General features: G+C 31.9%; 1 protein-coding gene across 1 annotated transcript in view; it reads left to right on the top strand.

The window, feature by feature from the left end:
- The window catches only part of LOC134235558 (uncharacterized), a 34,696-nt gene extending 21,814 nt beyond the window's left edge, over positions 1-12,882 (top strand). Inside the window, exons 7-16 of the mRNA XM_062717695.1 lie at positions 5,223-5,244; positions 5,426-5,647; positions 8,731-8,970; positions 10,361-10,498; positions 10,589-10,729; positions 11,174-11,317; positions 11,391-11,525; positions 12,084-12,204; positions 12,398-12,483; positions 12,689-12,882. Coding sequence (XP_062573679.1) covers positions 5,223-5,244; positions 5,426-5,647; positions 8,731-8,970; positions 10,361-10,498; positions 10,589-10,729; positions 11,174-11,317; positions 11,391-11,525; positions 12,084-12,204; positions 12,398-12,483; positions 12,689-12,882 — 1,443 coding nt within the window. The remainder of the gene's footprint in view (positions 1-5,222; positions 5,245-5,425; positions 5,648-8,730; positions 8,971-10,360; positions 10,499-10,588; positions 10,730-11,173; positions 11,318-11,390; positions 11,526-12,083; positions 12,205-12,397; positions 12,484-12,688) is intronic.
- The last annotated feature ends 111 nt before the right edge of the window (positions 12,883-12,993 follow it).

The following is a 12,993-nucleotide window of genomic DNA, read 5'->3' as shown; positions in this document are numbered from 1 at the left end:
AACAAAATAAATAGTAAAATACGTCAAATGAAGAAAGACATAACCAAAAATAAATGAAGAGAACAGAATATATAAATAAAGAAATGATGGACATACGGGTGGATCTGTGAAGATACAGTTGGCGAAAAAGGATATAAAAAGCACTAAAAAACCAACAACACTGTATATCCTAAATGTCGGATCTACCAAGTAGATACAAGGTCATGGATGGAAATTTATATAAAGCGTTCCGAACCTCTAAAACATCAACGGTGCAATCAGGTGCCATTGAAGAGTAAGCGTCCCCTTCTTACCGTTCACACCTGCAGTGTGCGCTTTGTCACAATCGGGAAAAACGGAAAAAATCCGGCGTCAATTCAGTGTATAAATAATGGACTAACAATTAGTTGAAAAACGATAAGTTGTATTTGTTGACAAGGTCATTGTGTCGACCAAATATCTTACGAAATAATGGCTCTAAACCAGACTGCTGATATTCTTGTTTCATCAATTTGTTTGTCAATAGTTAACCTCGTTTAAGAAATTGTTCATACGTAGAGCATGCTCTCGCGTATCGAATCAACTGAGATATATAAACGCTATATGCAGGTAATTAAGGTATATTACTTGATAAGTAAGGGAAGTTGACGACAGAAAAGTTGAAGTCGTCACGTTTATCATATAGAGCTTGATTGGTAGATTACCACTGAAATCTTTTTCAAGTAAAATAAACAAGTATGAAACATATGTGTCAGACTCTGTGGTATATTTTATCTGCAGCTCACCAGGATACATCGCATCGACATATGAGTAGAAATTACCATTCCTAATTGACAATATACCCGGTATCGTCGATATATCTAAATGTTGAGTTACACGCGTAAGATTTTGCACAAATTCTGCTTCATGAATACAAAAATAATTGTTAATAATGGAACTTAATTGGTACACATAGGAATTTCAATGGGTTGTTGGAAGACCTAGTCTGCAAAAACAACATAGATATTGTCAGTCAGAAACTCATGCATCCTTTTGATGTCAACTTCAGAGCACTTGTATGTGCAATCAGAATAAGTTTAAACAAAATTATTTTTCAAATTAACCAATGACCAAGTAAGTTCATTTAGGAGTTCCGTTTTTATTGCAAATGCAGTTGCCAATGATATAAAAAGCCTGGACTTTCATTTATCATGGGGAATGGTTGAAAAGTTAAAAAGTCGTAAGTTTTTTTTAACTGTTGATTTTGGTAAAATCTTGTGATTTCAAAGTGTCCAAAAGTTCTTTGGGATTTTTGAGTATCCACATCTGATTCACACCACTTTTTGAATATATTGTTGCACAGTACTCTTGAAGTCTTTCCTTCACTACTGTCCATATATACTGTATCTTAGTGAGAAGACATGCTATTCTTGAATTTGACGGTGTGGAAAGTACTATGTAAAAAAACAGAAATAATTACAGATAATTTCTTTTTTGTTATATCCACTGATAATAAACATAATCAACATTTCACCCATCAATCCAAAATTTTGTTATCTTAAATTAATTCAATTTTTCTTTGAAACAAACCATACAAAGGGACTACAAGATGCAGCGGAATTAAAAAAAATCAGGCTAATCTTGCCTCCATCAGGGGTACATATGTAATTGCGTTACACAAAATGCCAAAAGTCAATATACCTTTGCAAACAAAAAAATAAAAATTCCTTAAAATTCGTCAAATGTTCGATGTAGAATTTTCAAATGTTTTTTTTTTCATTTCATTTTATTCCGGTAAAATTATTACAGAATGTCATGATTCACATTTAAAACAGTACAAGTTAGCCTACTTATAGAAAAAAAAAAACCACACACATTATTTCAGCACTATGCTACTAAATGAAGATCTTATTGAACATATACAAATAATTATTATTAAATAAGTTGCAGAACATACAGATGATAGATAGTACCTGTAATCTGTGTTTAATTGCTTGTTTATTCCACAATACCAAGAAGAACAGATATAGTCAAAATAACATTGTATCAAGGCAGAACATGGGGTCTTTCTACACTGCATACTAAGATAAGATGCATTTCTATATAAAAACTAAGTCTAGCATTAACTTCTTGTATGATGCTTAATAATAATTTTTTACATAAAAGAAACTTGTCAAGACAAATTCCTAAATATTCAACACTCTCAGAACCTTTAATGACATGACCATTACCTAAAATTTTGAAATCTGTTCCGTTTTTAAGCTTTCTTGGATGACCAAATACAATAGATTCTGTTTTACCTAAATGAAATGACAATCTGTTGTCAAATAACCATGAAGAACATTTGTCCGTTGAAAAAAAATTCGTAGAGGAAAACCTAGATTATAGAAACCTATGACTGGAATAAAGTTTGTACACCGACTGGTTTCGTTTACATCCGGAGAAAATACATTTGCCCACCGTCTTCGTTACAGTTTAGGCAAAGATTGCATTGACAGTAATTTTGATCATGATTGTAATCTTATTTACAGTCTAGGTATAATGTTTTCCAAGTATAGTGGAAGAATTTACAAGATTTTGTCATAAAGTAAAAATTTTGTGCAACATTTTCTATGGAATTATAAAAGAAGCAAAACAAAGTCTCATATCTAAGCACCAAGGAAATCTTACGGTTTATTTATATTTCAGGGATTTATTATTTATGTCATTTCAAATCAAAATCAGCCAAAAGATACTTATCAATCCATACATCATTTTTTTTTGTGTGTGAACCCTTAATTTTTTTCACATATCCACTGGTCTCTTTGACCCAAAACATACAAAGCATTTTTGGGGGAGTGTAATCAATAAATGACCACGTCTTTTTATTCATATTTTGAACGCATAAAAATCATTACAAGACACAGATCAAAACTCACCAAAAATTTGGATAAGTTTAATTTTTAACAAAAGAATTTTTTATGTGAAAGTTCATTTTCTCCAAGGGTCCTAATGCTAACTAATTTCAAAGTATTTGTACTTAAAGTAAAATTATTGGGAATCATTTCCCATTGAATGATTGCACCTCCAACCCACCATATACATTGTATCTTAATATAAAACGACTTTTAATATTTCCCATTCAGTAGCAATCACATATGAAGACCGAGATGATCTTAATTTGTCTACTTTATGTTCTTTCCACTGGAATATACGTTTCGATTGGATACGGTAGGTACACTTATTCTTAAGTAAAATTTCCTTTTCCAAAATTATTTTACAGTTGAAAATTTTTGTATTTGCACTAACCTACATGTACATGTATGTATATGAACATATATGAATTTGTCTATTTTATGTTCTTTCCATTGGAATATATGTTTAGAGGGAAAATGCAATTTGTAAACTACAATTTCTAACCTCCGTGTTTTCCTTTTCGAGTTTCGGTATGTGCAAGCAGTCAAAATGTTTAAAAATAATCCTTTAATCCTGAGTTTATTTAACACTTTTCCTACATAGCTGGCAACTATTGTTTACAACGTTGTGTGAATTGTTGATTGTGACGTCACAATGCCCCTACACGTGCACTGACCCTCCGGTGAATCTGGCCTTAAATCCGGTGAACTTGTAGTATTATGAACTTTTTGCGCTTGTATACATTGCAGAGATTTTATAGGGACTATAAATATACTATATAATAAGATTTATAGTGGTGGCGTCTCCACACGAGTGAAAAAATTCTCGAGAGGGATGTTAAACAATATACCAACAAAGTGTAGTAAAGAAATTATGCTAATGAATTTCTAGGTAAGTTATCAAATAATATTTTTCATGAAGAATTGTAATTTAAACTATTGTGTTGGACCCAATGTTGTTGAGCCAAACGTGTTTAGAAACTTAACACTTCAAGTTTGATGCGTTTATAAATGAGACGTGTTTAGGTCTAAACGCGTAAAAAAGTAAAACAAATTATGTTTTTAGATTAAAGTGTTTAGGGGGTAAGCATGTTTTGCAGCTTAATATGCCGGGTTTGAAGTCTAAACGTGTATAAAAATGAAATTTGTTTAGAGCTAAACGCGTAAAAAAGTGAAACAAATCTGGCGTTAGCTTTGTGTTGTGCCTCTAAACATTGTTTTTGCAGAGAAGGTATAGGCGATGTTGTTTATACGAGGGCTTTTCAATAAATAATTTTATGAGCTCGATGACATACATGTACAACATAGAAATCATATGACATTCTAATGAAACTTTAATCCATTGCGTTAAACCCTCAAAACAAATTTACAATAAGATGCACTTGACAGAACAGCAAATGTCTGAAAGAAGCAAAGAATTGCAAGAGCACAAAAGCAATTTTATTTGCTATTTTCTTAAATATAAGAGATCTTATTCTGTGTGCAGTTAGAATTCTGGAGGAGTCTAGAAAGCAATTTTTTTTGCAAAAAATCAAAAAGGTTTATGAGAAGAAGAAACCAGAATCAGAATCAGGAATCCACAACATTACATTTCTGAAGACAGCGTCCAAACCCAAGCCATGAAGATTCAAGAAGTTTTGGGTATTAACCGAAAGTTAATGTTTTGTCACACCAACGATATTCGTCAGATCTTTTAACATTTGATTTGTTTATTTTCCTAAACTTAAAATAAAACACCTTTCAGAAAATAAAAGAAGTACAGAATATTATAAGATCTGCCACATTCAAGAATACGAAGGACCATGCTTAAAAATGTGTTGTGAAAACTTTGAAATTGGATAAAAAGTTATATGTTTTGTTAACAGAGAATATTCAAATAAAATCATTAAAACAAAATCATTGAAAAACGTTTACTGTGTCTTTCCGAGCACCAATGTCATCATTCATTGAGCATCACTTGTATTATATTATGGCGATGTAATATTTAAACACTTGTTTAGGTACACATCATCATACAGGTAAAATTCAAAATAATTCTTTACTTCTAAAGGCGCAATTTCAATTAATATCCGAAACAACACAAAAGACATTATAGAAGAAAAGTAACTTGTCTTAAATTAGATATTTAATATTTAAATATAAACAAGACAAGAAAAATCTAGAGAAATGAAAGATATGTATAACTAATAGAAAGCTTATCGGGTTTCAAATTTGGATGTAACGTCACTTAACGTCAAGTGATTGCTCCTTGAATCTTATGAATGCATAGTAAAAAATTGTTGATAATATTGATATAATTATTTCAATAGTGGTCGTTATTTCAATAGTGGTTGCAACAGGGTGTGTTTCATTTTTTCCAAATGATTGCAGAATGATGTTGGGCTCAGTTTCGGTATGTTAGTCCAAATATATATACATGTAACTCTCTGTGAGTTATAGATTCAGTTGGCATTATCTTTCCTCTATGTCTTTTTATCGGAGCTACAGTATTTTCAATTTTTTATGGAATCAGTAAGTAATATGCAGTAAGAATGCAATAATTTCAGTCAGCTTGATTAATTTATTCTTCTTAGATGAATTATCAAGAGATAAAATCGCCACACAGTCTAAAGTCTTTGGATGTATTCCTCCTTGTGGTCCAGAAAAAGCGATTGATGGCGATATTGAAACATGCATGAAGAATGACGCTATAGGTCAGAACTCTCCTGATAAAACCGTATGGTGGACTATAGATCTTGGATCGAATTTGAACATTTACAGCATCATTGTGTATTTCAGAGATTATGGAGATTACGGTATGTTTATTTTACGAAAAGTACAAGAAAGCTATATTTATTTTTAATTGAACGCTTATCGATGAAAGCGGGGAGGATTATCAACTTGTCTTTCTTTTTAGTCGTCTGTCCTCCACTGCATGTTTATCTGTCTGTTTGCCCATTTGTTTTGCATTTACGTTTGAACGATTTAATGAAATTAATGCCCAAATTTCATATTGTCTGAAAAAAATGATTATTGCATTCCTATTGCATTTTTTATGCAATCAGTGTTGATAATTGATTTTTCTTATGTGGCACAGGGTTTCGTATTCAAAAAATATACTAAATTACTTTCGGTTCTCAGTTTTAAAAATTGATATAATGAGAAGCCTTAAATACCATTTGAGCATATTTCAGAAAGGGTGTTTAACTTTAAACCCAACACATGGCTGTTCGCTAGGGTCAAAGTTTAACCCCTTAGGAATTTGGAAACACAGAAAACCCGTCGAATTTGGGCTTTAGACACAGTTTTTTCTGTGTTGTAAAATTAATTTTTACCGCAACTGGGGTAGGCTATCTTTTAAATTAGATTAGGATTTAAGATGTCTTGATTGTAATTTTGCTTCCGGTCCTGAAGGAAATAAAGGCTTTTGTCAGGTTTGGTTATCTACTGCATGCAGTTGTATTGTATTGTTGAGCAAATATTGACCTAAGCACCAAAGGTTGGATCATGTGCCATGGAGGAGTGAGCATCCCTTGCCGACCGGTCACAACCACTGTGTGATTTTTGCCATCAATGAAAAATGTCAGCAAAATCCGTTATTATTTCAGTGTGAAAAACATGGACTAAGAATTGATATAAAAAAAAACGTCAGTCAGCATTTGATTCAATGATAAATTGTATTTGTTGCTATGTCGCATCCCTACAATGTCAAGGTTGAGACATAGCATAGCTCTTTTTGCTTAATACTTTCCAAAAGAGCTCATGAATCCCTGAAAGGTCAATCTTTATTAAAATTTCCCCCGAACGAAACCTAGCGCCTATTCTTGTACCAATAAATTTTAGGTTAATGTTTAAACAATTAAGAGAATGATATGTTATGCAAGATTGTGACATGTTTTCTAACAACTATCACTGACTTATAAATACAGATTGAGAATTTGTCATTTAGTTAGTGCATCGCTGCTAACTATGTTTTGGTAAAATGTCCAGGAAATTAGAAGTGTTTTGCTTAATTAAGTAATCATTCATTACAATCTAATCATGGTAACCAATTTGACTTGTTTAATAATTGAATTAGTGCTCCAAAGTATGTATGTGTCGCCTGAGTTTAGCTTCTTTAAAGATGTAAATAAATCTAAGGGTGGTCAGCTATTTATATGCCTCTAGCATATACAGTATTTCAAAGTTCATAAAAACACACACTTCAAATAAAAAATCCACACATAGCATAAGACTGTGATAGAGTCTGTCAATCAAAACAAACGTGATTCCCAATAACTAAATATCACTTTACACGATCCATTTTAGAATATACAGTTTTGAAGAACAGTATTATGAGCACATAGACAAGTATAAATATTAATTATCAACACTCACAACTCAAAATTCAAAAGTCGTAAGTTTAACCAAATTGTCCGGGTTATTTTTGTAAACTAGGACAAAGGTCAAAGTAAAGTTGATGTAATGTTGGTATTTTTATTAATTTTATGATAACCAATGCACATGAAAAATAGCATAAAATTACCCTTAAATATCAAAAATCTGCGATATAATGGCACTTTTAAATGTTTAGTTAAGTAGGTCAAAAGACAAGGTAAAGGGTCAATAGGTCGGTAAACATGGCAAATTACAAATGCCATAGTGCGAAGCAATAAATGCGCAACATATTAAATACATATAACTAACAGTTCTTGAGATACAAGGTATGCCAGAAAGACAGACGGCCAGACCTAAGGACAGACAGACAGCCGCCGCGTAAAGTAATTCCTCGGTGCCGCCCTTGTTACTGAATATTACACAGTTTTAAAGAACGGTATAATGAGCTCAAAAACATGTATACATGTTATTTATCAACACTCACCACTCAAAATTCAAAAGTCCTAAGTCTAATTAAATTGTCTAGGGTATTCTTTGTAAACAAGGTCAAGGATCAAGGTCAAATGAATTGTAACGTTGGTATTTTTTATATTTTTAATGACAATCAGTGCACATTCAAAAAGCATAAAATTGGCTTTGAAATGTAAAAAAATAACGTGCTATATTTTGGCACTTTTAACTTTTAGTAAAAAAGGTCGAACGAAAAGGTCAAGGGTCACGATTTCGGTAACCATGGTAATTTACAAATCAATAGTGCCAAACAATAAATGTGCAAAATATCAAGTTCATATATCGTATGGTTCTTGAGATACAACGAGTGACAGACGGACAGATGGACGGACAGAAAGACAGACAAACTCACGCCGCGTAAAGTGATCCCTTACTGCCGCTCTGCTCTGCAGGCGACACAAAAATGACCCGTAGTCATTGAAATGTCCTAAATGTGATATTGTTCAGCAGTGGTAAACAACAGACATGTACATATATCTTAAATTTTTGTGCTTAATCTCTTTGATGTGTCATGTCAATATTTGTTATCAGCTGATTATTAGATTTTCTGAGCAAATGTTAACGTAAACTTGTCATCAAATAAATAAATTATTGGTCTTTTCATCGAACTGGTCGAGGTTTACAATAACCATGTTAAAGTTTAATTAAAAAAAATCAAAGTATATAAGATAGTCAAGGGTAAAAGTCTCCCCTATTCACGTATTGTGAGTGTTTACTCAAAATGGCAATTCTATCGATAATTGCTAATATCACACTTGTTTTTAAGGTAAAAAAACAATCCGTTCTATAGAAGACGTGTACTTTATGGAATGATTCATTAGTTAAAGCCCTTTTCGTGTAAATCGATAAACTCCACATTTAAGGTTCAGATTTTTATTTAATAATTTCGTTCTTTTTATTGAATAAATTCGTTTTTCTAATTTAATAATTTAGTCTTCTTAATTTAAGAATTTAATTAAAAAATAGTAAAGGTCACTGTTTATTGATGCTCTGAATTTTGATGCTTCTTAAGAAATGAGGCAGAGAGGTCGTTTTGCTGGATTTTCCCTTTATATATCCGATACTCCGAACAAAGAAGATGGAACTCTCTGTTACAAGGACGAACTTCCATTACCTCCCTTGGAGTTTAATACAACGTGTATAGGATATGGTCGTTATGTTATCTATTACAATGAAAGACTGGACGGAGTTACATATCCTAATGGATACGTAACAAATCCCATCACTGAGTTATGTGAAGTGAAAGTTACAGGTATTTTTAAGATTTACTTTAATTACTTGTTTAATTACATTAGTAATAATAATAAAAAAAATTTAAAAATACATGTGTTTGTGCATCATACTGGTATAACATACCTATATCCAAATCACAAATCATGTCCACTCTTTGGTCCTTGAAAGCTTAAAGTTAAAAGCCCGGAATATATATATAATATATTTAATTTTAAAATGAAAAAAAAAAAAAACAAGACGTGTTTGTGAAAAACCGATGCTCCGTCAACAACATAGTGAAGATTTTAAATATATCAGCACTCAAAAGAGGGTCTTCTCACATGTAAATACGATTGTGAAATATAAAAGCCCTAGCACCACCTGTTAAAAAGTTATGGCCAAGGACAAGTTTTTGAAAGGTAGGTCAAAATGCAGGGTCAAGGTCAAAGGGTCATAGTTCTTGGTTTCTCTGGAAAGGTCTTTTCACATGTATTACATATATGAAGTATGAAAGCCCTAGCCCTAACCGTTTAAAAGTTATGGCTAAGATGAAAGTTTTTGCAAAGCAGGTCAAACTCCAAGGTGAAGGTCAAAGGGTCAAAGGTATTGATATCTAATGAAAGGTCTTCTCTCAAGAATTAAATTTGTGAAGTATGAAAGCCGGACCCCTAGCCCTTTAGAAGTTATAGTCAAAGTTTGTTTTTTAAAAGTAGGTCAAACTCCAAGGTCAAGATAAAGGGCCTTGGTATCCAATGAAAGGTCTTCTCACGAAAAATTATATATGCGAAGAATAAAAGTCCTAGCCCTTACCGTTCAAAAGTTATGGCCAAGGTTAAACTTTTTTCATACGTACGAAAATCTCCAAAGTTAAGGTCAAAAGGTCAAAGTTGTTGGTATCCAATGAAAGATCTTGTCATAAAGAATACATATGTGACATATGAAAGTCCTAGTATCTACCGTTGAAAAGTTATGAACAAAAAGTTTAGAATTTTTGTGGAAAAGTGTGTCAAACCACAAGGTCAAAGTCATAAGGTTAAGGTCTCAGTGGTAACCCAAAGAAAGGTCTTGTGACAACGCATACACGTGTGAAATATCAAATTCATACCTCCACGAAATCAAAAGTTATGGGCAAGATTAATGCTTTTGCGGACAAACAGCAGACAGAGAGACACCCAGACGGACGGACACGACATAACTTTATTCAACCGTAACTTCAATTACAGAGGCATACAAAACTAGAAAAGATTACAAAATCAGAACTGTGGAGGTTGTAGATGCATGAAAGATTTTAGATGACAATTACAATATACCCTCTTTTAAATAGCATAGTGAACAAAAGTAACCATTTTTCTTTTCACTTGTTTATATGTTTGTTAGTTTTTATGATAAAAAGAACATTTGAAATTAAGGAAACATTTTGTTATAAACAGGATGTTCAAAAGCTGAAGTCTATGGAAGTAACTGTAGTATACCCTGTCCAACCCACTGTCAAGACCAGCGATGTAATATTGTAAATGGAACGTGTTTAGGGTGCAAGCCTGGATATGAAGGAGAGATGTGCAAAACCGGTTATTAAAATAATTTGCTATATTAATCTAAACACAATCACATTAAAAAATATTAAAATGATCACAATGCATGTTTTCTTTGCAAAACAGAATGTCCAGGGGGATTGTACGGTAAATTGTGTAAAAGACAATGTGCAGGACATTGTAGGGGAAATAGGACGTGTGATCACGTGACCGGTAATTGTAAGGAAGGATGCGCAGCGGGATGGATAGGAAAGCAGTGTGATCAAAGTAAATTTTCATGAAAAAATAAGTAAATGAACATAATATTTATTTCTACACAGTCTTCTAATTGGTGAATATTTTGGCGTATTTTGGTTTTTAATCATGTGATTAATAAATTTCTAAAAATATTATAAATCTGTAAGCTTTCTAATATAATGTTCAAAATTCATGGAACCTATGTGCAATTATCCTTATTTATCTATTCACTTTGGGGGACTTAAAATCCCATTATGTTGAAATTTTGAATGTTAAAATAAAACTACTGTTAATATTATTCATTTTACTTGTAAAAGTATTATTAATGTTGCAAAGTTTGGGATTTGTAAAAAAGTTAGTATCATTTGTACTTAATTGTTGCTGTAATTATGGGTGGGCATTGCAAGGTTTTTTATCTGTTTGATATAAAGTTAAAAATTGAAACTATTTTTTATTATGAAATTCTGCATATAGAATGCAAGGAGGGGACTTACGGTGATGGATGTGCTCATAACTGCAGTGTCTACTGCCTTGAGGGTAACACCTTCTGCAACAACGAGAATGGTCACTGTGAAAAGGGTTGTAATCCAGGATATGAAGGAAATCGTTGTACCAAATGTGAGTTGCTCCTTTCCTTTCTTTGCCCCTCAATATTAAATACATCTTTTTAATCATTTATGTCCTTCTATAGTTTGTCAAAGTGGATCATTTGGACAAAATTGCAGTAAACATTGTAGTGAACACTGTAACGGTATATGTGACAACATAAATGGAACCTGTTCAGAAGGATGTTCCAAAGGTTACACTGGCATAAGATGTTTTGATAGTAAGAACCTTGAATAAAATTGAATGTTTTTTGACGTTCAGTTTTCTAGCTTTTCTTTACAAAGACCTTCACAAATCATTACATGTTAATAGATTTTTTGCATTATGTACATGCATGTTTTTATTTCATATATGTATTTATAAGCATGTAAGGAAGGCTATTTTGGGAAAAACTGCTCTGAAGTCTGTGGTTTAAAATGCAACAAAACATGTCATCATATTTATGGATGCACAGAAGGTATATTGTAGTTTTGTTACCATTTTTAAGCTGTCACGAGAACAGAAGAATACGAATATTTTCATGCATACCTTTGATTTTCATAGTTTACGATGTGCTTTGTGCCTTCAACATTCTTAATTATTTTCTTAAATACTTACATGTAAAAATATAACAGTGCTTAGTTATTTTCTGGAAGAAGTCAACGCTAGGTACACGCATTAAAAGACATGCACAGAAAACATGTTTAAAATTTATAATTGCATTTACTCATTCTATCAGATTACCGAATTCGTCGGGCGCTGTAGTAATCGTTTTTCTCTTCCATTTTTTTTATTTAAGGAGAAGAGGCAGGTCTTCAGGTTTTAAATGCATCGTCTTTGAATGCAATAAATTTGGTTGTCGTCTTGGGTGCATGCTCTGCTGCTATCATCATTTTTGCACTGACTGTCATTTTCATAAGGTAGAGAAAGTATATGAATTAAATATTACTCAAGGTCAATTCTTCCGATTCTGTATACATTATCTTGTTTTCCTAAATATATATAAGAGATAGTGATTAATCGTGTTTTTATATTCCTTTCGTTTTTTTAGGAAATGTCTTTTGATTTTCAAAAAAATTAATTAGATGTGTCTTTAATGTTATCTTCATTAAGGTTAAAGAAACAAGCAGGAATAAAACTCCTGAAAAAGATGGAAGTAACATTAAAAGAAACAAGCTCTACGATGGAACTTATACAGAGTAACTCATTGATAAAACGAATATCTTCATTCAAATCACTTAATGTTTTTATTGCTTTCCGATTTTTCCCCTTTACAGTTTTATATATGAGTTTTCATTTTATAAAGTAATTGTCGCATAGAAAACAAATTATTCAAATTAGTTCACAAATCATTTGAAATATAATAGCATCTGATAGAATTTGTTATGTAATGATTTTTTTTAGAAGAAAAAAGCAACATACAAGCACCAAATAATCAGAACCGAGTGGATGATGTACATCACACAGCTAAAAAGGGCCGTCCAACAAACAAAATTATACCCGTGAGGAATTTAAATACATTTATAACCAAGATGTCTGCTGCTGAGAATGCTGGATTTAAGCATGAATATCATGTACGACAATATAGGTGTACTTAAAATAAGATATATTATATAAGTGATGTCATAAAAATTTATATAATGAGACAATTAAAATTATGATAATAAAATCTATAGATATTTAAAAATTTTGATAATTAGTCAATTTCT

The sequence above is a fragment of the Saccostrea cucullata genome, unplaced genomic scaffold, assembly GCF_032062105.1.
Source record: "Saccostrea cucullata isolate Sc308-1 unplaced genomic scaffold, CSIRO_AGI_Scuc_v1 ctg969, whole genome shotgun sequence".
NCBI classification, from domain to species: domain Eukaryota; kingdom Metazoa; phylum Mollusca; class Bivalvia; order Ostreida; family Ostreidae; genus Saccostrea; species Saccostrea cuccullata.
This window is presented reverse-complemented; position numbering and strand designations above follow the sequence as displayed.